A 25,732-nucleotide genomic window follows, 5' to 3' on the forward strand; every position below is an offset into this window, starting at 1 on the left:
GCAGTTCCCTTATATATATTTAAGTCGTTGAAAAAACTGTTCAAACAGCATTTGCTCATGAGGGGTATGAAAATATGTATTTAATCCATACATGCTTTGCCAATTTAACACGAGTAAAACACTTTTATGGTACAAAATATACCATTTAACAATTGCCACTATATGCTTTTTAATTGAAATACTTATTTTTAAAAGTACTTGCATTCGATGCCGAGGGCAGAAAAAGTTTGTTTATGATTTTTTTTATATCTGTCTACATTGTCATGTTGTCATTATATATAAAACTACCAAACTTTAGGTTTGACCAAGATAAAACTTGCTAGTCGTAACATGGTCTTGAAAAAGGCCAAGATAAAACCTCTAGGTGTTTGAAATGCCCAGATAGGGCCAGTTCAAGAGTGATGGTTATATAGAGGCATTTTTTAAATTGCAATCAAAGTTTTATTCGAAAAAATGTCGCCGATATGAAAAAAATAATGAATTTCATAATCGAAATATCATGCAAATTTCTGTTTCGCCTTTTAAACGGTAAAATTGGACATCCTAATAAGTTTTAGGAACAATGCTTTGATTATTTGATCAACCAAAGTGGTTATTCATTGAAATTATTTTTAAAGTATTGGCTATAAATTAAACTTGAAAAATTCTAAATAATAACAAATTAGCGAAGCGCATTGTTAAAATACTGATTATTTATCATGGTTTCGCCATGAAAAATCCCTGGCATGCCTTCAAACATGCATAGAACACTCAAAGCCAGATATGAACTTTTATTGAACTGGCTGATAATAATTCTTTTATTTTTGTTGTTGACATGTAATCCATGTATTGCAGGAAGAAAAGCATATTTTTTCGAGTACAAACAATAAACAAATAATCAACCTGAGAGTTGACAACTGTTTCATTATCGGCTTATTTGTTGTTGTATCATAGTCATGAAGTGGTTGTACCATGGTTATATAGTGGTTCTCAAAACCACCAAGTCTAGAGAAGGTTTTATGTAGAGGCCTGAATAAGAGAAACGCGGATAGGTATGTGCCGCCAATCGAACCGTCAAAAAACAGCAGCCAATCGAGCAGGAGACCTGTCAAGCAGCCAAAATGTTGGCTCAAATACTGAAAACGGCCAAATTCGATTTTATGCCATTTTTAAATAAACAAAATTGAATGTATTTTACATTAGTTTGCAATAATATATGCAAGTCATTTATAGATTATGAAATGAAATTCCATTGTTTATTGAATTATATTGTTATGTGATGTGGACATATAAAATAGCGGATTGTGAGGTTTCATCTACATAAACCATTTCTTCCTTCTCATGTGTTGTTCTTTGATGAAGAAGATTGAATGCAGTGTTGGCAGAGTCATATTTTCTATCCGCGTTTCTCTTATTCAGGCCTCTAGTTTTATGTTGCACGTTTTATGTGAGATATTATAAAACCGTTGGTTCTGAACTGGAACGCATATCAGGTTTTAATGATTGCAATAAAACTGGGCCAACTGGCTGTAACATGGTTTTATAGAAATCTACAGGAGGTTGTGGAAACTGCGAGGACTGCATGGAAGGTTTTGAGATTAGGTTTTGAAGAACGCTGTAAAACTCTGATACAACCTTAATTGTTACTTGGGCTAACCGCAGAACACGCGATCAGCACTGTGGCGGACTGGATGAGTGTGAGTGGTTATCGTCAGTAACCGTAAGTCGGCACAACATGCAGTTGTTCACGTGGGAGACGTCGCGATCACTTCAAAGCGGAGTCTGAAGATCCTTGGGGTCATCATAGACGACAAGCTTACCTTCGGTAGCCATGTCGAATATGCGTGCAAGAAGGCTTCGACTGCTGTGGCGGCATTATCAAGGATGATATCCAACAGCTCCAAGGTGTGCGCCAGTAGACGTAGGCTACTGGCAGGCGTTGCCGCATCTATCCATATATCCATATATATCCATACCCAAAAAAAATATCTGACAATTATTGTATAAAAACTGGGCATATACAATTCTGTAAGATTTTTATACAAATATTGTATTAAAATAATACAAATCTGTATTATTTCAATACAACAATTGTATTAAAATCTTCCGAAATTGTATATGCCAAATTATTATACAGTTTCTGTAAGGTTCTTATGCAGAACTGTATTAAAATCTGCCATCCGCTGGTTTTGTGGGTACGGCGGCCCGTCCTGGGCAAAAACACTGGGGGTAACCAGTTACCTGCAGAAACTGGAGAGCACCTACCGCTTGATGTGTCTTAGAGTGATATCGGCCTACCGCACGGTATCGCAGGACGCATCCTGCGTGATAGCGAGTATTATGCCAGTCGGGCTGGTCATCCGGGAAGACGAGGAGTGTTTTGAGCTACGTGGCACCAGAGGAGCCCGCGAGCGTACCAGGGTGGCTTCGGTTGCCAGATGGCAGCGCGAGTGGGATGACTCCTCGAAAGGTAGGTGGACCCACCGGCTGATTCCTAACATATCAAGCTGGGTGGGAGGCCCCATGGGGAAGTTCACTTCCATCTGACACAATTCCTGTCAGGCCATGGCTGTTTCCGACAGTACCACCACAGGTTTGGGCACGCGGAGGTCCCCGTCTGCCCTGACAGCCCAGGTGTTGATGAAACTGCAGAGCACATACTGTTCGTATGTACTTTTTTTTTCTTTTTTTTTTTTTTTAATTAATTTTATTTGCTAATTATCTAATACATGCATTCATCTCTTAGACTAGGTGTTCCGTGTTTTCTTAACACTATCATCCTTATTTGCTATGTTATAGTTTTAGTTGTTATTAATACATTTCAATTGCCTCTGGCAGTTAGAATTTTTCCTCTGGTTGAATTGAACCATGTGGGAATTACAATGCTTTCAACTTAAACTAATCTTAACCTGTTTTATACTAAGTGTCTGTGACTAACCCATTCAATTTAACCACTGACGGTAGCATCACTCAACATGCTATCACTGTACAACTGAAGTGAACGGAGTGCGATACCAGTCGTACCTACTGTGGCTGCACTTTACCGGGCGGACGATTGATCGGCAGCAGCAGCAGCAGCAGCGAATGCTGCATAAAAGTAGTTCAAAACAAACCGTCGTCGTACGCACATCGAGGGGCGAACCCTCGATCGAATAATTGTTTCGTGTTTAGACTTAATTAGTAATAAATGTAGTGTTGTAAATAAAGTTGTTTCGTTGATTAGTGTAAAATAAATGTTGTTGTTGTAAAATAGTTGTTCGACGTAAAAATAAACTGTGTAGTGAATGTGAAACTATTGGCGTTTTGTGTGACTGATGGTCATTTTGGATGACGAAAAGCCCCCCTGAAAAAAGTGTTTTTGACTGGGAGTTCACTGGTGTTGTAGTGGGTGGAAAAACATAGTTCTCGGTCGGGAAGGAACCCGACATAAGCTGGTCCTTCGAACCGGATGATCTACCGGGCCTTGGAACGGTCAAATTCCAAATATTTGACCAAATACACCAGTGAAAAATAAACGAAAATTACACAATTAAAATCGCGCCATAGTGAAGTGTTCTGAACAAATGGATTGCGCCATACTAAAGTGCCCAGAAGAAAAAGAAAAACGCCATTAGAATCTGCCGAAAAGACCCTTCGGCCATCCTTGGGTTGAGTGAAAACATTGTGATTTGCCGTTGCCATATAAATAATTAAACATACTCGACATTATAGACACAAATTAAGAAAATTACACTGTGACTCGCATTGAACCACCCATCAACAGCTGATCGATCTGCTGCAGTGTACCTATACCACTCACAATCAGCTGCACAAGAGGGAAGAGCCAATTGAACGACGAGCGGCAGTGTTTTTTGTTTGCTGTTGCTGCCGTCGCATCGTTGCACAGTGGAGTGCGTGGGGAATTAATTTGGATTTAATTCGAAAGTTGCGTCAATAATTGTGGAATAACTTCAGCGTTGTTCTACTACCGTTCAGGTATGTAAGAACCGGTATATGTCTTGCCGAAGCCTTTTGTTTACTCCCACTAACACCCACCTTACGCTTTGTGTGATTTGGCCACTACTACGAGCATTCAACAACTGGTGGCATTGGATAATTTCTGTTCGCGAAGAACATCTTGGGTGCACGGACCGTGCAAGTTACAACGAGACGGCTACGATTACTTAAAAACGGATGACACTACATTTGCTTCTAGGCTCGGGCATCACGGAAAGGCTTTTCCAGCCAGGTAAATTCATTTTGAACAGTATATGCCCAGCCGAAGCTGGATATTTTGATACTGCACATCTGAAATAAATTTCATTCCCCTTTCGGTGCAATTTGGATTGTTACGAGTCGAACAAACTGAACGATAATTTTGAGGGATTTTGGATGATTTTGAACTGAAGCTGATTCGTTCAGCGCTATCTTTAGTTCTCCAGGTGAGACTGAGTATATGTCCTGCCGAAGCAGGCAATTTTATGAAACTACATTGGTTGTTCTTTCTCCGCTGCACTGGATTGAATAAACTGAGACGATTTCCCGCTGTTACATACTAGTTAGCGGCGTTTGGCAAAACTTGTTACATTTTTGAACTCGGCTACTGGTACTTGCTGTTGATTCATAGGTGAGGCGAACAGTATATGTCTAGCCGAAGTTTAAAATTTGAATACTACATCTGTGTTTCTAATCCCTCGCATTTGCTGGCTTGGATCGGAATCTGAGGCATTCGTTCGAATATTGGAGGTGCTCTCAATCGGAGAACTTGCTGTTTTTGGCTTCGGCTGCACCGCTGTTACTTCTCATAGGTGAGCTGAACAGTATATGTCCTGCCGAAGCGGACAATATTGAGTACTACATCTCCTTTTCTATCGATTTTGGATTTGCCGACGGTGCTACGACTCTGCGAGTGGAGTAACCCATCTGACTAACGACATTGTTCGAGTTTCCGTGGAGCGACGACAGCAACATGAAGCCCGTTACCAGAAATGCAGATTCCCTGAAGAGTTTGACGACGAGGCTGAAGGGGTTAAAATTATCTTTAAGTAACATTAGCCAGTACGTTAAGAACTTTAAGGAGGGTACCCCTGTCGCTCAAATCAATGTTCGTCTCGAGAAGTTAGATGTATTGTGGGTTCAGATAAGTGAGGCAATCTGGGAAATACAAGCGCACGAGGACTTCACGGAGCCTGAAGGTTTGCAGAGGGAGCAGTTGGAGATGGAGAACCGCTACTACGATGCGAAATCGTTTCTGGCGGAGAAAGTGGAAGAGGTTCAGCATAATTCCGTCCAGAATCAGTCGACTCGTCCTGGAGATGTCACTCTGCGTGGTGGTATGGACCACGTTCGCTTACCTCAAATTCAGCTGCAGAGTTTCGACGGGAACATCGACGACTGGCTCAGCTTCAGGGATCTCTACACGTCTCTGATTCACGAGAAGCCAGACCTACCCGATGTGGAGAAATTCCACTACCTCAAGGGGTGCTTAGCAGGCGAAGCTAAGGCACTAGTAGATCCGCTGAAGATCACCAGGGACAACTACCAGGTTGCTTGGCAGTCGTTGCTAAAACGCTACAACAACAGCAAGCTTTTACGGAAGAAGCAAGTGCAGGCTCTTTTCAAGCTGCCGTCCCTCATCACGGAGTCAATCGCGGATCTCCACAGGCTGGTCGATGGGTTCGATCGTGTGATTCTGACCCTGGATCAGATCATCCAACCAGCCGAATACAAAGATCTGTTGCTGGTCGAACATCTATGCTCTCGTCTCGACCCGAGCACACGACGAGGATGGTAGGAGCACTCGTCGACGAATGAGCAGGACACCATAAAGGACTTGCTGGAGTTTCTGCAGCGCAGAATCCAAGTTCTCGAAGCTTTACCAACGAAGGTGGAGTCGAAAGTTTTCGAGCAGTCGCCACAACGTAGAAGAAGGCCATATTCACCGAAGGTCAGCAACAACGCCGTACAGTCGTATAACGCGAAGTGTCCATCCTGTGCGGAGATCCACGGACTTCACACGTGTCCATCGTTTTTAAGGATGTCGCAGTCAAGCCGGGAGTCTTTCTTGCGCGAAGCATCCCTTTGCCGCAATTGCCTCAAACGTGGTCACATAGCTCGGGAGTGCACGTCGAAGTTCTCCTGTCGGTATTGTAGGGGCCGACACCATTCACTGCTGTGCTTCAAAGGAGGAGAACGAAAGAGTAGCCAAGGATCACCGAGAAGATCGATTTCAGGAGGTACTCCTAAACAGGGCAGCACAAGCACAAATTTCAGGGCAGCGAATGCTTTGGCGGCCGAATCTACTTCTTCCAACGCGGCGCAGTGTGTTTCATCACAAGTCCTTTTGGCTACAGCTGTCGTAGTGATAGAAGACGATGTGGGTCGTCGGTACCCAGCACGCGCCCTTCTTGACTCAGGCTCCGAGTGCAATTTTATTTCCGCAAATCTTTGCGAGGCGATGAATGTTTCAACCCAAAAAGCCAACATCGCGATTCAGGGCATCGGGCAGTCCGGAGTGAAGGCAACTCACAAGACGAAAGCTGTCATCAAATCTCGCGTCTCGTCGTATGCTCGATCCATGGAATTCCTCGTCCTACCGAAGGTTACAGCGAGCCTACCAACCTCTACAGTTCAGGCAAGTGGATGGGACATTCCAGAGGACATCCAGCTAGCAGATCCGGAGTTTTTCCGGTCGAGGAGGATCGACTTGGTATTGGGAATCCAAGCTTTCTTCAGCTTCTTCCCGTCAGGAAGGGAAATCTCGTTAGGCAAGGATCTACCTGTGCTGACGGAGTCCGTTTTTGGGTGGATAGTGACAGGTGAAGTCACATCGGCGAGTCAGGCGACTGGATACACCTGCACCATAGCAATATCGCAGAAGCAAGTTGAAGAACGAAGATTGGCAAAAAATAGAAGACAGGAGCAGTACGGTGGTCTCATAACCGAACATCTAGAGCCCGATCACATGCGAATTGTGGACGAATCGGAAAATGGCATGGGTTTGGTTCAGCAAAGGGATAAAGTGGGAAATGGACGGACGCTATACAGTGTCCCTCCCAAAGAAAAACTGAAGTATTGGTGGACGTTGGAGAATCGAATGACAGCGCATCCGAAGCAGCATACAGTAAAGGCACATTTGAATAGAAATCGTAACCAGAAGGGAATGTTATCACCGGAGTGGACGACGTAGAAGCTTAAGTCGAGTCGAGACGATAGATCGACGCAAGATGGTCAGCGAAGGATGTGCGCTAATTTCAACCTTCCGGAAGCAATCGAAGGACTTCTGAACGAAGGCTAGAGATAACATAAGGAGGTTCTCACGAAGCGATATGTTTCATAACGAAGCTTGGTCTGATCAGAACGACGAAGAGGCGATGTAGATGTAATGCAATTAGTGCTTGTAAATCTAGGTGATCCGCTATTTGAAATGGTGGGGTAGGAATGGCGAAAGTTCCAAGAGGATATTTCAGCTTAGTGGTGTGCGTCGCTGAAATGTCAATGGACAATCTACTGTCGGAATTAAGCGATGTTTTTTTTTGTGTGCATAATATCAGGTATTTGGTAGTAGTCGTGGAGATACTAGTGGCTGAAGTCACCTGGATCGGGTTCATAAAAAGGCCAGCAATTTAAACGTTGAAAAAGAAGGATTAGGGTTGAGGTCAGTAGATTCCGTCCAGTGCATCGAGGGGAGTTTCTTCTTTCTTTTCAGAAGTTTCCCGGCAACTTCAGGGTGGGTGAGGATGTCTGTGACTAACCCATTCAATTTAACCACTGACGGTAGCATCACTCAACATGCTATCACTGTACAACTGAAGTGAACGGAGTGCGATACCAGTCGTACCTACTGTGGCTGCACTTTACCGGGCGGACGATTGATCGGCAGCAGCAGCAGCAGCGAATGCTGCATAAAAGTAGTTCAAAACAAACCGTCGTCGTACGCACATCGAGGGGCGAACCCTCGATCGAATAATTGTTTCGTGTTTAGACTTAATTAGTAATAAATGTAGTGTTGTAAATAAAGTTGTTTCGTTGATTAGTGTAAAATAAATGTTGTTGTTGTAAAATAGTTGTTCGACGTAAAAATAAACTGTGTAGTGAATGTGAAACTATTGGCGTTTTGTGTGACTGATGGTCATTTTGGATGACGAAAAGCCCCCCTGAGAAAAAGTGTTTTTGACTGGGAGTTCACTGGTGTTGTAGTGGGTGGAAAAACATAGTTCTCGGTCGGGAAGGAACCCGACACTAAGGGTACAAGGAGTTAATCGTTGCAACAGAAGATTGCAACGATTTTTGTCTAAAATTGGAAATTATTTTGTTGGACATTTGTTGCAATGTCTCAATATTAGAAATTCTATGAAGTTCATTGGTACTATACCACGGAGGCAACTTCAGAATCATTTTCAGAATTTTATTTTGAATCCTCTGAAGTGCCTTCTTTCTGGTATTGCAGCAACTAGTCCATATTGGCACAGCATACAACATGGCAGGTCTAAAAATTTGTTTGTAAATCAAAAGTTTGTTGTTAAGACAAAGTTTTGATTTTCTGTTTATAAGTGGATATAGACACTTAATATATTTGTTACATTTGGCTTGAAGGCCTTCAATGTGATTTTAAAAGTTAATTTTTGATCTAGCAGAAGTCCTAAATATTTAGCTTCGCTAGACCAATTAATTGGAACCCCATTCATAGTGACAAAATGTCTGTTAGAAGGTTTCAAATAAGAAGCTCTCGGCTTATGTGGGAAAATTATAAGCTGAGTTTTGGAAGCATTCAGGGAAATTTTCCATTTTTGCAAGTAAGTGGAGAAAATATCCAAACTTTTTTGCAATCTACTACAAATGACACGAAGGCTACGCCCTTTGGCTGAGAGACCCGTGTCATCTGCAAACAAAGATTTTTGACACCCTGGTGGTAAATCAGGTAAGTCAGAAGTAAAAATGTTATACAAAATGGGCCCCAGTATGCTGCCTTGGGGAACACCAGCTCTTACAGGTAATCTATCAGATTTAGAATTCTGATAGTTTACCTGCAGTGAGCGATCTGATAAATAATTTTGGATCAGTTTAATAATGTACAGAGGAAAATTAAAATTCATCAATTTTACAATCAAACCTTCATGCCAAACACTGTCAAATGCTTTCTCTATATCAAGAAGAGCAACTCCAGTCGAATATCCTTCAGATTTGTTGAGCCGAATTAAGTTCGTAACTCTTAATAACTGATGAGTGGTTGAATGGCGAAAACCAAATTGCTCATCAGCAAAAATAGAATTGTCATTAATATGAACCATCATTCTATTTAAAATAATCTTTTCAAACAGTTTGCTTATTGAAGAAAGCAAACTGATTGGGCGATAACTAGAAGCCTCAGCTGGATTTTTGTCCGGCTTCAAAATTGGAACAACTTTGGCGTTTTTCCATTTATCGGGAAAGTGTGCCAATTGAAAACATTTGTTAAATAAATTAACCAAAAGGACAAAGAGCTATCAGGAAGTCTTTTAATAAGTATGTAGAAAAAACCACCATACCCAGGAGCTCACATATTTTTAAATTTTCTAGTAATAGATCTCACTTCATCCAAATTAGTTCCCAACGAAGGGTCAAAAACATTATCTTGGTTGAGAATGTCTTCGAAGCTTCGTGTAACCTGATCCTCAATTGGACTAGTGAGACCTAGACTAAAATTATGGGCACTCTCGAACTGCTGAGCAAGTTTTTGAGCCTTTTCGCCATTTGTTAATAAAATTTTATTTCCCTCTTTAAGCGCTGGAATTGGCTTTTGAGGTTTTTAAGAATTTTGTTAATTTCAAAAGGGTTTCGAACTGGGATCCAACTTCGAGACATTATTCTCAAAGTTGGTATTTCTCAGAATAGCGAAACGTTTTTTAATTTCATTTTGCAAATCTCGCCAAATAACTTTCAACGCGGGATCGCGAGTTCTTTGGTATTGCCTTCGCCTCACATTTTTAAGACGGATCAGTAGCTGAAGATCGTCGTCAATAATAATGGAGTTGAATTTAATTTCACATTTAGGAATTGCAATGCCTCTTGCTTCGACAATTAAATTTGTCAAAGATACGAGAGCATTATCAATATCACCTTTGGTATCGAGAGGAATATCAACATCAAAATTCCTATCGATATACGTTTCTATAAATCCCAATCAGCTCTATGATAATTGAAAGTAGAGCTGATTGGATTATCATCTTCTTGTGAAATTTCAGATGTCACAGGAAGGTGATCAGAGTCAAAGTCAGCATGAGTTACCAATTGGCCACACAGCTGACTTGAATCCGTTAAAACCAAATCAATTGTCGAAGGATTTCGAGTGGATGAAAAACAAGTTGGGCCATTGGGATATTGAATAGTATAATATCCCGCAGAACAATCTTCAAATAAAATTATGCCGTTGGAATTGCTTTGAGCATTATTCCATGAACGGTGTTTGGCATTGAAGTCACCAATTACGAAGAATTTTGATTTGTTGCGAGTCAGAATTTGAAGATCAGCTTTCAACAAATTCTTTTGCTGCCCATTGCATTGAAAAGGCAAATAGGCTGCAATGAAGGAAAATTGACCAAAATTTGTTTCAACAGAAACTCCCAAGGTTTCAAAAACTTTGGTTTCAAACGAAGAAAATAATTTATGTTTGATACGTCTATTAATGACAATGCAATGGCGACCCCACCACAGGCGCTGTCAAGACGATCATTTCTGTAGATAAAATAATTTGGATCTCTTTTAATGGAGAGTCCTGGTTTTAAATAAGTGTCTGTTATAATGGCAATATGCACATTATGAACTGTTAGGAAGTTGAATAATTCATCTTCCTTACCCTTTAGAGAGCGGGCATTCCAATTTAGAACCTTCACACAATTATTTGGATTCATTGAAACGGAGTCCGATAACAATTTTTTGTGTATACTTTATACCAACCTGAACAGCTTCTGGTATGGTATTTGCTTTGAACATTGCATCAATCATGTGATGCAATTGTTCATTTAAAAATCAAAATCGGAAGCAGACATGCTACCTGAATCGGCAACATGACCATTATTTTCCGTTGGGACATGGATATAAACCTCATTTTGAGAAGAGAAATTTTGTCTACCAGCAGCGATGTTTGCATACGTAGGTACATTCGAAAATTGGAATTTACTGAAGTGCTTGCTACCCGTTGACGAGCAGCAAAATTTGTTTGTGAATTGTGGTGGGTATGAATTGCTCGACCGGTAACCGGTTTCGAAATTTGAACGTTTGAAAAATTCTACCCGTCGAATCTGGGATCCGATTGGAATTTCCCGTCATCAATTTTGCACGGGAATTCAAAACTTTTGCGTGAAGGGCATTCCCAGAAATTGGATTTATGATTGCCCCCACAATTTGCACATTTAAATTTATTGGAATCTTCTCTCACAGGACATGCGTCCTTGGCGTGAGAGGTTCCACCACAAATCATGCATTTAGCATCCATGTGACAATGTTTGGTTCCATGACCCCACTTTTGGCACTTACGGCACTGGGTGGGGTTTTGGAAATTTCCCCAGGCCTGCGGAAATGTTCCCATGTAACACGGACATGGGACATAATACAGGCCTTTTCAAACTTTCATATTATTTAGTTCACTTTTGTTAAAATGAACTAAATAAAATTCTTGAAATGCCCTCTGGGAAGTACCAGAGCGAGATTTGTTTTGCATCTTAATTACTTGGACTAGTAAAAATCCAAGAAATTGAGAAATTTAAATTTAAATTTATCATCACTGGGAGACCTTTAATGACGACTTTGAACAATCGCTCAGTTTTGTCGTCGTATGTGAAGAATTTATGGCGCTTCTCAGTTAAATACTGAAGAAGACGTTTGCGATCGTCAAAAGATCCCGGCAAAACGCGGCAGTCACCTTCCTAGCAATCTCAAATGAAACCTTGATCCCCTGAAGGTTACTCAAAATCTCATTCCGGAAGCCAGAAAACTCGGCAACATATACCACAATTGGCGGAATCCTTTGCTTTTCGCATGAATCGAATCACCTGGGCTAGAGGTATATTCGATTTGCTCAATTTCATCATTAATCAAATTGAACTGATTGCTCAGTTCGATTGGAGAAGAATTATTTCCGATATTAGAGTTAGAAGGAATATCTGAATTCTCCAGCTTCCTTCTATTTTTTCCGCGCTTGGGCAGGACGGTCTTGAAACCTTGTTTCTTTGAAGGAAGTGGAGAATTCAGAGACTCCCCTTCCTCTTGTTTTATTAATGCTCATGGCTGAGCGTGGAGACGTGACCTTCTAAGAGGTTTTTCCCAGAACGGTGTCCCTGCAGGATTACCACCGCTTGTCGGAATTTTACTTCCGCAAACGGGTCCAACGTAAAACGAAGGCACGGGTCCTTGCAAAGATCGTAACAGGATCAGTGGGTACAAATAGCGCTAAGAAGCACCGTTGAAATTAAAATAGCTTCGGGTAGTATTAAAAACTTCCTTCCGCAAAGAGAGAAAGAACCGCACAGCACGAAAGCACGATGCGGTCTGATGCCACTTTCAGCATGGTATTGCTTTCTAGCCGCGCATCTTATCGCATGGCTAAGGAGGGCCCCAGAAGTACATCTACATTCGTTTAATTGTTGAAGGAAAAGGCAGCCAGATAACATAATAGTTAGGTCGATTTATTCATGTTAATTTGGATCCGAATGCCAAAACTTATCTGAAGCACACCACTGCGTTGTTTCGTTAGTTGTATTACAGAACTGATGTTCATGTAAAGGTTCTCCCAAACACACGCGATGCGATAGTCGCGACGTGATTCTAGCGCTTGGCGACTGCGATTCTGTCGCCGTTGGTATGGAAGCGTAAATAGAACATTGTCTGCAGCGACCCAACGATAGAATCGCGGCGACTAGTTGTCGCCGTCGCGGCGATAAAATCACTTAGGTCTTACTTACTTACTGCACCGCGTTGTTTGGAACTAAATGTCTGTAACTTTTACCTAAAATAAAGAAATAATAAAATTTATCATTTGGAAAAATGTTATTCAATTATGAAAAGCGAGATTTTTCATTTCGTGATTATGCCCGAAAAAAAAAAACAATGTGAAATAGTTGAGTTACCATAAGCGGCGAAATGAGTTCAGCGTCGGAAGCAGTTACTGTCAGATTAGTTTATAGCAGCCGTGGAAAGCTGGATGTGAACTGAAAAAACACTTCATAGGACATTTACGACGAGTACAATTTTGCAGGTTTTCCTATTCCCATATTGTCATATAGTGCACACATTGTTTGGTTTGCTATGCAACGTTTTTATTCCATTCTCAATGTCGTTTTGTGTTACCGGTTACCCTTTGTATAGTATTCAATAGTGGCATGAAACATGTTCTGAACAAAAGCTAATTTGGTTTTGCTGAAAAATAAAGTCTACGTGGACCAAGGGGAGGAAGTGTAGATTATGTCCTCACTTGTCCATAAAGAACGGGAAGGGAGTCTTTCTATCTTTCCACGTGGTAATTAATTCCAGTGTATCCAAAAGGGACTAAAATTTATATTTAATATAAATAAAATAAAATATTTAATATTCTTAATTTGATCTACAACAACATCGGCTATTGTATTATATTGTATATATTATCACTAGCAAATGAAGTAATTCAATAAAAACACATGTGGAAGTATTGGCTTGATAAATGGATTGTGAGTGATTTGACTATGCGTCCAATTTGGGAATCTCGAGCTCGTTCAGTAGCCGCTAGGTTGCGAAGGCCGACGGAGGTCCTTCGTAGCTTAGTTGGTTAAAAGCACTAGTCTAGCGTACCGTAGGGTCATGGGTTTGAGCCCCATCGAAGGGAAAGTGGTTACCTCCAATACATTTTCCAAATCAATATCTTCCACATAACGTACATATTCACATATGAGTTTTCATAACATTGTAAATTAACGTCCAAGTCGGGTGGTTTAATCCCCGGAAATAGGCAATAACCTTTGATTGAATAAAAACTTAATAAATCAGAAGAAGTTCGCTTCTTTTAGAAAAAAAAATTCCAATAGAATTATAGATTGAACACAATTCACATTTATTCACAATTATTATTCTTCTGCTCATGTCTATTCGAACCCTGTACAAATTAAATTGCATTCACTTCTTTAATCCTTAGCACATTCTATGCACTCGCATATGAAACCAGATTCACCATACATTGAGTAAATTCTGCTTCTGTAATTCAAATAGGTTTGCTTCACCGACCCAGGGATAGAAGAACGCTATGAACTAATTGGCATGAGAACGTGCCATCGGCATGTTAATATTGCATCAAGTTGTGTGAGCTTTATCGTAAGGTAATGCTGTTTCCTATCAGCAGATAACGGCATTTCAGTTTCTTCAGTTTTGCTAAATATTTGCGGTGCAATATGGGAAAGCTGAATAAATACTCATCTAAATATTCTACACCTAATAGGAATGATAGAATCGGCCCACATGAATAGGATATGGTTGGCAGGACACAAACAGACAGTTTGTAATCTCTTCCGGAAGGCATCTCTTCACGATTCCGGCCGACGACGCACGAACGGAGACTTACCTTGTGCAAAGAAGATGGATGAATAGTGTGAAGAGCCATTTGATCTCCAGGATGAATATAACGACAGAGGCAACTCTGAAAAGGAAAGAAAATCGTGGGGTTGAGAAAGCTTCTGGATGCAACAACTGTCCGGTGGGTGGTTGTTGAAAGTTTTTTCTTCTTTTAAAAGTAGGTAAGTAGGAAATCTACCCTTGTCCTACGTCTGCTGTTTTGTATAGGCTTGAGTCGGACAAGTCGAACAAAGAAGCGGTTCACTTCTTAGACAAGAAATAGGAGGGAAAACTTTTATGTTTATGCAGTTGAGTGAAGTTTTTGTGAGGTTTAATTTTAAATCGAGATTTTTTATGCTGTGGGAAAAGTTTTGTTTCCTAGAAAAAGTTAAAATGCCCAAGGATAGGCTGCTAAAGCGATTATAAAATAAACGTATCACATTTTTTTTTTGATCAATTTAACATTGGAGAAATATGTATTGGCGATTGAAGGTTACATGAAGCAGAAGAAGTCGAAGGATGATATTATATATTTTAATTAAAAACGGAAAGCAGTACGGGGTTAGACTTTTCTTATACTGTGTATCGAAAAATTGCGTTTATTATGCAGTAGAAGGAAAGTCCAACCCCGTACTGCTTTCCATTTTTAATTAAATTGCATCCAAAATTTACAAAAAGAGTTTTAAAAAACTTCACGTATGCTTCCCCGTACATTTTTTTTTCAAATATCTTACTTCGACTTCTTCTTCTTCATGCAAATTTTATTCGCCAAATTTAATCTTAAGTGAGATTATGAGAAGTATTTGTATACACACAAAATGTGCTTTTGGTGTATGAAACAAAACATTGCGAATGAAAAATACAAATTCATGAATGACCTATTTTGGCCTATTATTGATGTCGCGTTTAATAAACATGGCAATGTTTATTTGATTATGGTTTTGGTATTATTATCTTCGCGAATTATGATTTTCTTAGCCATTGCTAGTACTATCCGCATTATTCTGTACATGTTTTTCTTTATTTGAATTGTTTTGCTGCCTTTGCACTTGCTAGGAGGTAGGTACTTGTACCTCGTTGCACAATGCCATATTTCAACAATTGAAGGAAATTAAAAGTGTCAACGAGGACCTCCCTTTTCTCGAGAAGGCGAAGTTATGGGCTGAGACCAGTTCGATAAATGGTGCGTAAAGGGAATGTCGCGGGTAATGACCCGTTAGTAATTCATATAAGAGAGAGATGGAATAGTTTTTGCCGGTTTGACAAACTGTATAATACATAGGTTATAATCAGAAGTTCTTTACTAGTAATCTGGTGTAAAAACTAAATGTTATTTAGAAGAACTGAATAGTAGTGCGTGGTAGTGCTTTAATATTGGATCCGCGACATTTTTGCCCTTGGACCGATAGGTCCTTCCTTAGCGCAACAGACATTTGGACGTTTTAGCTTATTTGGAACGTTTAGGTTTTTCAGTGTCTGTAAAACTGTTTATGTGGCCGGGGTTCTGCCAAATCGCTCAAAGGGAGAAAATTTAAAAAAATACCCACTTCTTCGAACAAGTTTTCGTATAGATGAACCAATTGATCACAAAACAAACCCCAATACTGAAAATATGCTATAACAAATGTACGCATAAATTGATTTCAATTAATTTTAGTTTTCCTTCTGGGAACAAAGTATCACAAGTCAGGACCCAGACTATGTATATTTTACACTTTCCTCTGGAACACGAGATCTATAATTTTATAAATTTTGTAGTGAATATCAAGTACTATACAGACTAATTTATTTCGTTAGGGTTTTGGGTCTACTGAGCTGTATTCGCGATGATCATGTAATGCATTTGAAGTTTTCGGCCTCTTAAATCGACTAGTAACTGGCGTTAGTTGATTGATAAGAAAAAATCCGCGATTATTTGGTCACAAAGTAGGAGGGGATTCGTTGCTTTAACATATCTCCAGGACATGTATGGTTCGAGGTTGGAAGGCATTCTGATATCTCTCTGCTGCCAAACCAATAGTGGTTCTGGAATGGAGACTGACTATTGTTCTTCTTCTTGATTCTCCGTTGATATATCATGCTGGATGGAATAAGCTTCTGGAATATCTTGTGCTTGTACAAGTTGGCTTGGACCTGCACGTTTGAATCATGGGTTGAACGTTGGAGGCTGACAGGAAGCAGCTTTTGCTCAGCTTCATCTTGTTTGGCGGGTTACGTGGTGCTTCTATGCTAGCCTAAATGAATAAAGGGTTGCCTGTTGCCCTTCTTCCATCAGTGCCAGTCCTCCAGAGGAACATTGTGGTTGACTCGACCAATGACCTTGATGAAGAGTCAGATTTCCCGGTAATCGTCTTCTCAGAGTAGTGTGGGTGTCTTTCCCACATCAGAACAGGGGAACACTCCCGGCACTCGGGGATAGATGAAAGGGGGACCCATTATCCACCTGCAAGTCCCTATTAAAGCGCAATGCACAAGGCCGCTGTGTCTCCATAGTACTCCGAGGGAGGCATATCCAGCATATCCTCTCCCTTGTTTTCTGCCGGCAAATAGATTTTGAAATAAAGTTTCATATCCCCCCTGCCTTAAACCGAGCAAATATCTAATTTGAAAAAAAAAGATCATGCCTGTATTGAAAGAAGGAATCATATCCTCTCTTGCTTCTTGTCGGGCAAATGCGTTCTTTCAAAGAAGGGACATATCTTCCCAAACACTGACTTAGAAAAGGGTTTCATATCCTCACTTTTCCTGCTACCAGGAAAATGAACCATTTCGATAAAGCAAAATATCTTCGCTTGTCTTAAAGAAAGGATCATATCTTTCCTTGCCTTAAACCAAGCAAATGCCTAAATTAAAATCACATTTTTCAAATCTTCCCTTGCTTCGAACAAATGTCTGACTTGAAAGAAGGAATCAAACCCTTTTTTGCCTTCAACCGAGAAAATGCCCAAAATGAAATTAGGAATCATATTCCATGTTGTTTTCTGCTGTACAAATGAATTCTTTTGAAGAAGGGATCATGTCTTCCTTACCTCAAGCCGAGCAAATGTCCAAATTGAAAAATGCAATCATATCCTCTCTTGTTTTCTGCTGTGGAAATGCGTTCTTTGGAAGAAGAAATCATACCTTCTCTGTTAAACCGAACAAATGCATTAACTTAAAAAAATAATCATTTCTGAATCATATCTGGAATCATTTTGAAGAAGGAAGCGTATACTTCTTTAACTTTTACAAAACAAATAGAAATAATAGATAGATAATAGAAATATTTTCATTTTCGCCTAAAAAAATTGTTTGTTCTTATACACGTACAATTTTGTTGCTCAAGTTTTCGTTTTTTGTTTTGTGACAAGTCAAGAGCGATCTTGTGACTGACCCAGAGGCAAAACGATAGTAAGTGCAAAAAGCAGATGTGATAGAAATTTAATGGAGACTACCAATGTCTTCGAGAAGTGATTTTCATATACATTCTTTAATTCAAAAATCATTTCAAAACAGCATGATGTAAAAGCAACAATAATTATAAAAATTTGAACATTAATACATTGATTCCGAAATTGATGGTTATACAACTATTATGCCAAACGACCATTAAGCCAAACGGCCGTTAGCCAAAGAAATTTATGCCAAACGGTGTGTGGGCGAGACAGCTCTGTTGTATACCACTCTATATTATGCAACGTACACACCAGTCAAGCAGTTTGACGAACATTGACTCCGCCCCCAAGAGAACGCTTCGGTTGCTGCTTTGTCTGAACGTGTGTGAAGTTGTTCGAACAACCATTTGACAGTTGGCGGCTCGGTTGGAAAAAATTAAAACGGTTTGATTTTGGTTTGAGTTGTCGGGGGTGGAGTCAAGGTTCGCCGAACATGTTTGAGCATTTGTAGTAAAGTTGCACAAACACCCATATATTTTTGATGGTTGGTGCTCAAGTTGGCGCTTCGGTCGTTCGTGTGTGATATTGTTGGTCGAATGAATTGATTGTTCGTGCCACTGTTATAAAACTTGATGGATGTTTGAATAAACGAGAGGTGGAGTCAATGTTAGTCAAACTGCTTGACCGTGTGTACGTTCCATTATATACTGTTTATGCCGTCTTGGTGTTAATGCCGAGCAAGCAGCTAATCATCGGTCTCCCTCAGTCAGAGTCCAACAGTGATCCGAGTAAGGCGATACCTCTGCCGAGTGCAATGATGCATAATGGGTGATTTCCTGGCGCAGCAGCAAGTCACACATTTGGCGACAGTGGCATGTTTTACTTTTCATTTTTTTTGTTAGTACATATCAAGTGCAGGGATTGAATCCTAAAGAGAATGAGCAAGTCTCTCACTTATCATTTCTGTATACATATACGGGATGCTATCCCGCGAGGGACTGTTTTCGCAAGTTGTCATGATAGAGAACTAATTCGGGAGGCTATACCCCATGATAAATTTCTTTTAGAAAGCTCCAAATGTGGGGAGCACTGGCTCTGATGATGCATTTCAACTTGTTCTACACAGCTGTGCAGTAACTTACACGAAATGAGCGAAAACAAAGCGAGAATCACCATTTTTCTGTGGGGGCTGCCTATCCGATTCTGTTTTTTCACACTTATATACAAGTTTGATAAATTTGTTATCATGGCTTGTTATGATTCGGAACAGTTTTTGCCTCTCTTTTATAGTTGTTTGTTATCAATTGAGAGCGATTTCTGTAACCCCTGATCAAGTGGAATAATGTTAAAACAGTTATTGCGACATTTACTCCTATTTAGACTTACTCCAAATAAATGATTATCACAGTCGAATCTCGCACTCGATTTCGCAGTGCGTCAAGGTTACTGCTGAGTAAGGTTACCTAATTTTTCCATACAATATTTATTTTGAAATACCTTATTTTGATTGGCCTTGCATCTGACAATCAGCAAATTCGATAGTCAACAATAAAATAAAATTGTTTTCATCATCGTCTCAAAGCGGTTGACAGTGCGAAGTTCGAAAACGGGGTGAGAAGGATTATCACAGAAAGCTAAACAATTGTGAAAAGAGCAATATGCCTAATAATAATACTGCGCCATGGAAATCACTCTCTGCGCAATCTCAGAGAAAAATGTAAATTCCTGAAACAAGAAGGTTGTTTGCTTTTTGCAGTGTTTACATTGTAAGCGGTTCTGCGAATAGGGAGAGTCGCGGTGGCGTGTTGGTAAGTGGAACGAAGAAGATTCGAAATTGTTTGCGTGTTTTGAGGACCGAAATGGCGTGTTTTGAGGACCGCCGAGAAAAGATTAAATGATTATGTTTGGCGAGTTTTGAGGACCACAATGGCGTGTTTGGAAGACCGCCAAGTGAAGATAAAATGTTTTGCGTGTTTTGAGGACCGCCAAGAAAAGATTAAATTATTATGTTTGGCGAGTTTTGAGGACCGCGATGGCGTGTTTGGAAGACCGCCAAGTATCATGTATCAGGTATCAGAACGTCGGCTCCAGGGGCACGTTCATCTCAATTTGGGAGATTTGTGCCATCGCCTTCACAGCCTTTTTCATCACACACCTGACGGAAAAGGAAGTGAACAAAAAGGAAAGGAATGTGGATGGGAGAACAAAGGGAATGTTTGGAAAGGGACCCTTGAAGTGGGCATACAACGCATTAGCGTACAAGAGCTTATAGCTCCTTACTATAGATAGTAGAATCTATAGATGAGCGAAAGCATGGCTGAGTCGATTTTTTTGCCCGTGCACACGCGCATATGACGTCACAGCCCTTAACGTTTCCATTGAAATCGTGACGTCATGCTCGTTTGGAGACACGTTTGACAGTTCGTTTGGAGACAGAGGATTTATCTTCGCTCATCTATATATTCCACTATCTTTCTTTTTCTTATTGGCATTACATCCCCACACTGGGACAGAGCCGCCTCGCAGCTTAGTGTTCATTAAGCACTTCCACAGTTATTAACTGCGAGGTTTCTAAGCCAGGTTACCATTTTTGCATTCATATAACATGAGGCTAACACGATGATACTTTTATGCCCAGGGAAGTCGAGACAATTTTCAATCCGAAATTTGCCTAGACCGGCACCGGGAATCGAACCCAGCCACCCTCAGCATGGTCTTGCTTTGTAGCCGCGCGTCTTACCGCACGGCTAAGGAGGGCCCACAACGGGTTATGAACAACAAAATACTCTGAAGGTTCAGGTTTCTGAAGTCAATTTCACTAAGTAAGTGTTTACCAAATATTTGGAAGCGCAATTGTGCATAGACTGGGCAGTTACATATTAGATGATAAGAAGTTCCATAATCGGATTCACAACTATCACAAACAGATGATTCAACGCGTTGAATATTTGCCATGTGATAGTTCAGTCGGCAGTGACCTGTCAAGGCCTTGACTAAGACACTGCAATTCTGTTTAGACAGATTAGCTAAATAGCATGCTACTACCGGAGATGGCTCCCGGATGTACAATTTTGTTTGATGACATGAATCCAGACTACTCCAATGCCATTTGTGCTGAGTGACAGCCCAAGAGTTGATCAACAGCTTCACCCAACACTTGGATATTGGAATAGCTGGCTCAGGACCAATAAAGTCATGCGATGCTCCATTACGAGCTAACTCATCAGCCAATTCGTTTCCAGCTATGGAAGAATGGCCAGGTACCCATATAAGTTCCTCAATTTGAGTTCGACATGCGATTACTAACTTCGACCTTGAGTTGGCCGAGGCGAGAGCTTTAATAGCTGCTTGGCTATCTGAACAGCCAGTGAGTGTGACTGTTCCAATCCCAGCTCACGCGAATAGACGCCTGCACCTGCTCTACCTTTGAGGAGGGAGCCGTCAGTGTAACAAACAATGCTGTCCGACATACTTCTATCCAAATAGCCAGATGTCCACTCATCCCGCGAAGGGAATTGTGTTGAAAATGTCCTATACGGAAAACTATTAACGTGTGTGAGATCACTTGGAGTAAGGAAAATTATGTCCCAATTAACCATAAGCGGTAAGAACGAAGTGTGTGTAGAACTGCGGTTTACAGGATTCTCTTCCATAAAACCGAGTACCCATAGTCGGTAAGTACAAGAAAATGCTTCTGGTGGTTTGAATAGCAGCTGAAGATGGACACGATAAAATCGTAGTAGGAAATCATACTCACTTTGCACTCCATAAGACGTTCTGACCATATTAACCACCTACAAAATGAGACGGCCCTCTACAAGTAAAAAACCAGAACAATACTCGTGGAAGCCCAACTTGTAGTTGGAGTCTTGGAGCATATGGAAGAGGTGAAAGACCTACTGTTGGAGGAAACTTCATCTGTTTAAATCGCAAATATCTGTTCATTGCCTAAATGTCGGGCAATATTCGAGTGGAAATGGTTTTTGGATGGATCACCGATGAGAACTGGAGGAAGATAGAGGAGCGCAGAGAAGCCAAAGCCGCGATAGAGCGATCGAAAACCAGAGGAGCCAAAGTCTTAGCCCGACGATAACGACGCGATACGCGACGATAACGACACGATACGCGGCTCTTGAGAAGGAATTAAAACGCTCATGTCGACGGGACAAGCGAGCGTGGGCAGAAGCAGAGAGAGCCGCCGCAACCGGGGACATTCGCCTCCTCTACGATATCTCACGACGCTTAAGCGGGGCGAAGATGAATGCAACGATGCCTGTGAAAGACGCGAATGATCAGTTGTTGACCCAACTGACCAGCTGAAACGCTGGTTCGAGCACTTCGAACAACTTTTTCAAGTGGCAACCAGGCCATCTTCACCTCGGCATGATCTGCCTAGGATCCGACTTATAACACGCGCCAATACCGAAGCTTCATCACTACTAGAGATTCAAACAGCCATCCAAAGCATGAAATCGAATAAAGCCCCAGGGGTCGACCGCATATCAGCCGAGATGCTCAAAGCTGACCTCATGACATCCGCTCAACTACTGCATCGTTTTTCGTAATATCTGGGACATCGTTTATCTGGTAATATCTGGGTTCCTGAGAAAATCATCGGCCTCATCGAAGCACAGTATGAGACCTTTTCGTGTAGAGTGCTGCACAATGGGGTCCTGTCCGACCCTATCCGGGTCGTAGCTGGTGTGAGGCAAGGATGTATTCTATCACCGTTACTGTTCCTCATCGAAATCGATGAGATTCTGGTAGATGCGATTGACCGTGAACCAAATCGCGGGCTGTAATGGCAGCCTATAACCATGGAGCACCTAAACGACTTCGAATTAGCTGATGACGTTGCACTCCTCGCGCAACGGCGCTCTGATATGCAGAGTAAGCTCAACGACCTTGCCGAGCGCTCCTCCTCGGCAGGTTTAGTCATCAACGTCAACAAAACCAAATCGTTGGATGTAAACAGGGTGACTCCTTCCAGTTTCACAGTAGCCGGGTAACCAGTGGAGAATGTTGAAAGCTTCCAATATCTTGGTAGCCAAATGGCGTCAGACGGCGGTACCAAGATTGACATAGGCGCACGGATCAAGAAAGCAAGGGCTGCCTTTGCGAGTTTAAGAAATATCTGGAAAAACAGGCAGATAAGTGAACGCACCAAAATACGAATTTTCAACTCGAACGTGAAATCTGTGCTGTTATACGCTAGCGAAACATGGTGTGTATCAGTGGAGAACATTCAACGGCTGCAGGTGTTCAGATGCCTTCGGTATATAATTCGGGCCTGGTGGCCTCACAACTGGATCTCAAACAACGAGCTCCATCGTCGTTGTCACCAGAGGCCGATAGCAACATAGCATAAATAAAAGATGTCGACCGAAATCTAACCTGGCAACAGGTCAAAGCGATAGCCGGGCAACGCTCAGGATGGAGTTCTTTCAAGTCGGCCTTTTGCACCACCGGAGGTGTACAGGATCCATAAGTAAGTTAATTTCTTTAAAAAAAAATCTGGATTTTTACGGGATATTTTCAAGTCATTGAAGGGTAAAATTTCGCCGGAATAATTTGATAAACTTTCCCAAAAAGTTTTCCAAAATATTAATTTGGAAATTGTTCTCGGAAAATTTCATTTGGCCAAAGATTTTGCCCTTGCCCTTGCCGTTTGGCCGAATAAGTCTCGCTTAACTTTTCAAAAGGACCTAAGTAACATTTTTTTCATGAATTAATTTGAATAGCGCAATCAACAGAACAACATGAAAGTTTTTGATTGCAGCACTCATATTAATTCATGAAAAAAATGTTACTTAGGTCCTTTTGAAAAGTTAAGCAAGAAGTCATCTGGCCGAAATGCCGTTCGACTGAAAGGGTTGTTTGACGGAAATGGCCATTTGGCTGAAAAAGTCATTTGCCCGAATGCGTCCTTCGGCCAAAAATGTAATTTGCTGTTTGAAAATGTCGACCCGTTTGGTTAAATAACATTTTCGGTGAAATGGCCTTTCTGCTTATCGACAACTTCGGCATTCTCGGTCGAAGGCCTATTTGGCCAACGACTTTTTCGACCAAATGAATAGTTCGGCCGAATGACATTTTCGACCGTATGTCCATTTCAGCTAAACGACATTTTTTGCCTCCGCTCACATGGCCCTTGCTATCGTTAGGCCGAAAGTCATTCGGCGGAAAGCCGTTTGTTTTGAATGCCACTAGGCCAAATAACACGTTAAACCGGAAGTCATCTAGCCTAGTTTCATTTGGCTGAATTGAACGTTTGTTTGAAACAGTTATTATGTCGAAAATGGTTTGGCCGAAAATGAGAAATTCGGCCAAGCAGATAGTTTGGCCGTAATAATTGTTTGCCCTAACATGTGTGTCGGCTGAAAATGTCGTTTTACCGAAATGGTTGTTTGGTCGAAAATGTCTTTAACCGAATAAATCATTTTGTTAAAAATGCCGTTTGCTAGAAAAGCTTTTTGGCTAAAAAACGTCCCTTCTGCCAAATATCCATTCGGGCCAACGATATTTTCGGCTAAATGACCTTTTCGGTAAAATGACCAGCAAAAGGAACTGTTCGGCTAAACGATATTTTCGGCCGTACGTCCTTTTCTACCAAATGACATTTTCAGCCAAAAAAAATGCCGGCTAGATGGGCTTCGGCCAAAAGGTTTGTAAGTCAAATAACACATTCGGCCAAACAAAATTCATCCTTGTGGCCTTCGGCCAAATGGCTTTCTGTCCTTCGGTGTGACGGTCCTTCTCTACCCGAACATTCAATTTCAAACAGCAATTCTTTGGATTTCAACAGTAAATTCTTCGGATTTTCCACTGGAAATTCTTCGAAATTTCGAAAATTGAAAATAAATTTCGTGGAGAGTTATATGTGCCATAAAAACATCAAACTTTCCAAAAAATATCAATAAAGAGCAAATTTCCCTAAAAAATAGAGAAAAGCAATAAAAATGATCATTTTCCATGGCCAAGGAGTGATCTATGAAAAATGCTCAGTTTTCTTTCTTTTTTATATTTTTCCATGAAAATTTTCTAATTTTGTTATAGTTTTTTATTGATTTTATTTTAATGGAAAAAATGTAATTGTTTATTGCTAATATTGTATTATTTGTGAAAATTTTGTATTTTATTTTTGACAATGGAAAATTTATTTTTTTTTATCAAAAATTCTTTTTTATTATTGCATTTTTTACTTTAAAAAGTGCTGATATATCTTTGTTTCGTGGATAATATTTTATTGTTCATGGCAATTTTGCATTATTCTGTAAAAATCTATATTTATTTATTGTTTGTACCCTGATATCTTTATTGGCAATTTCATAATTTTCAATGAAATTCTTTTGAGAGAGTTTTTATTTTAGTCTTAATCTAGCTTCTAGCCATAGGTTTCCATTTTGTAAATTGCTATCTTATTTACCGAGTATTTTATTGGCAGCGCTTATCTCGAAACCAATAAAACGAAACACAACCACCACCCACGTCGGCATTTCGTTTTATTGGTTTTACTCGTGCTAGGAACTGTTCACCTGCATCAGGAAATACTTACATGATGTAAACACCCGCAGTGTAGCCGTGCACCATGATGTCGACCCCGACACCGCTGACCACTGGGAAGGCACCAACCGAATGCAAAAAGAATAAAAGAAAATTCGTTAAAACAATGTGGTCGCAGTATTGGTTCTTAAAACTATTTTGCTCTCATATCATCCTCTTTCGAACCAAAATCATGGGTTGTCGTAATTGGAAAACGTATTCTATGAAATGTTCCGAATCATTGAAACGGATTCATCTACTTTCAGAGGTAGGTACCAATCGTGTGTTGCAAATTCTACCACCAG

The 25,732-nt window shown here is 40.6% G+C and overlaps 1 protein-coding gene across 5 annotated transcripts in view; it reads right to left on the bottom strand.

Annotated features, from left to right (window-relative positions):
* LOC134210456 (uncharacterized) overlaps positions 1-25,732 on the bottom strand; it is a 168,213-nt gene that overhangs the window by 17,305 nt on the left and 125,176 nt on the right. For all 5 annotated transcript variants that reach the window (XM_062686503.1, XM_062686502.1, XM_062686505.1 and 2 more), the window contains 2 exons: positions 25,441-25,501; positions 14,522-14,596 (listed from right to left, as the gene is read on the bottom strand). In XM_062686503.1, the coding sequence (XP_062542487.1) occupies positions 14,522-14,596; positions 25,441-25,501 (136 nt within the window). The remainder of the gene's footprint in view (positions 1-14,521; positions 14,597-25,440; positions 25,502-25,732) is intronic.

This window comes from Armigeres subalbatus, chromosome 2 (genome assembly GCF_024139115.2).
Source record: "Armigeres subalbatus isolate Guangzhou_Male chromosome 2, GZ_Asu_2, whole genome shotgun sequence".
Lineage (NCBI taxonomy): Eukaryota > Metazoa > Arthropoda > Insecta > Diptera > Culicidae > Armigeres > Armigeres subalbatus.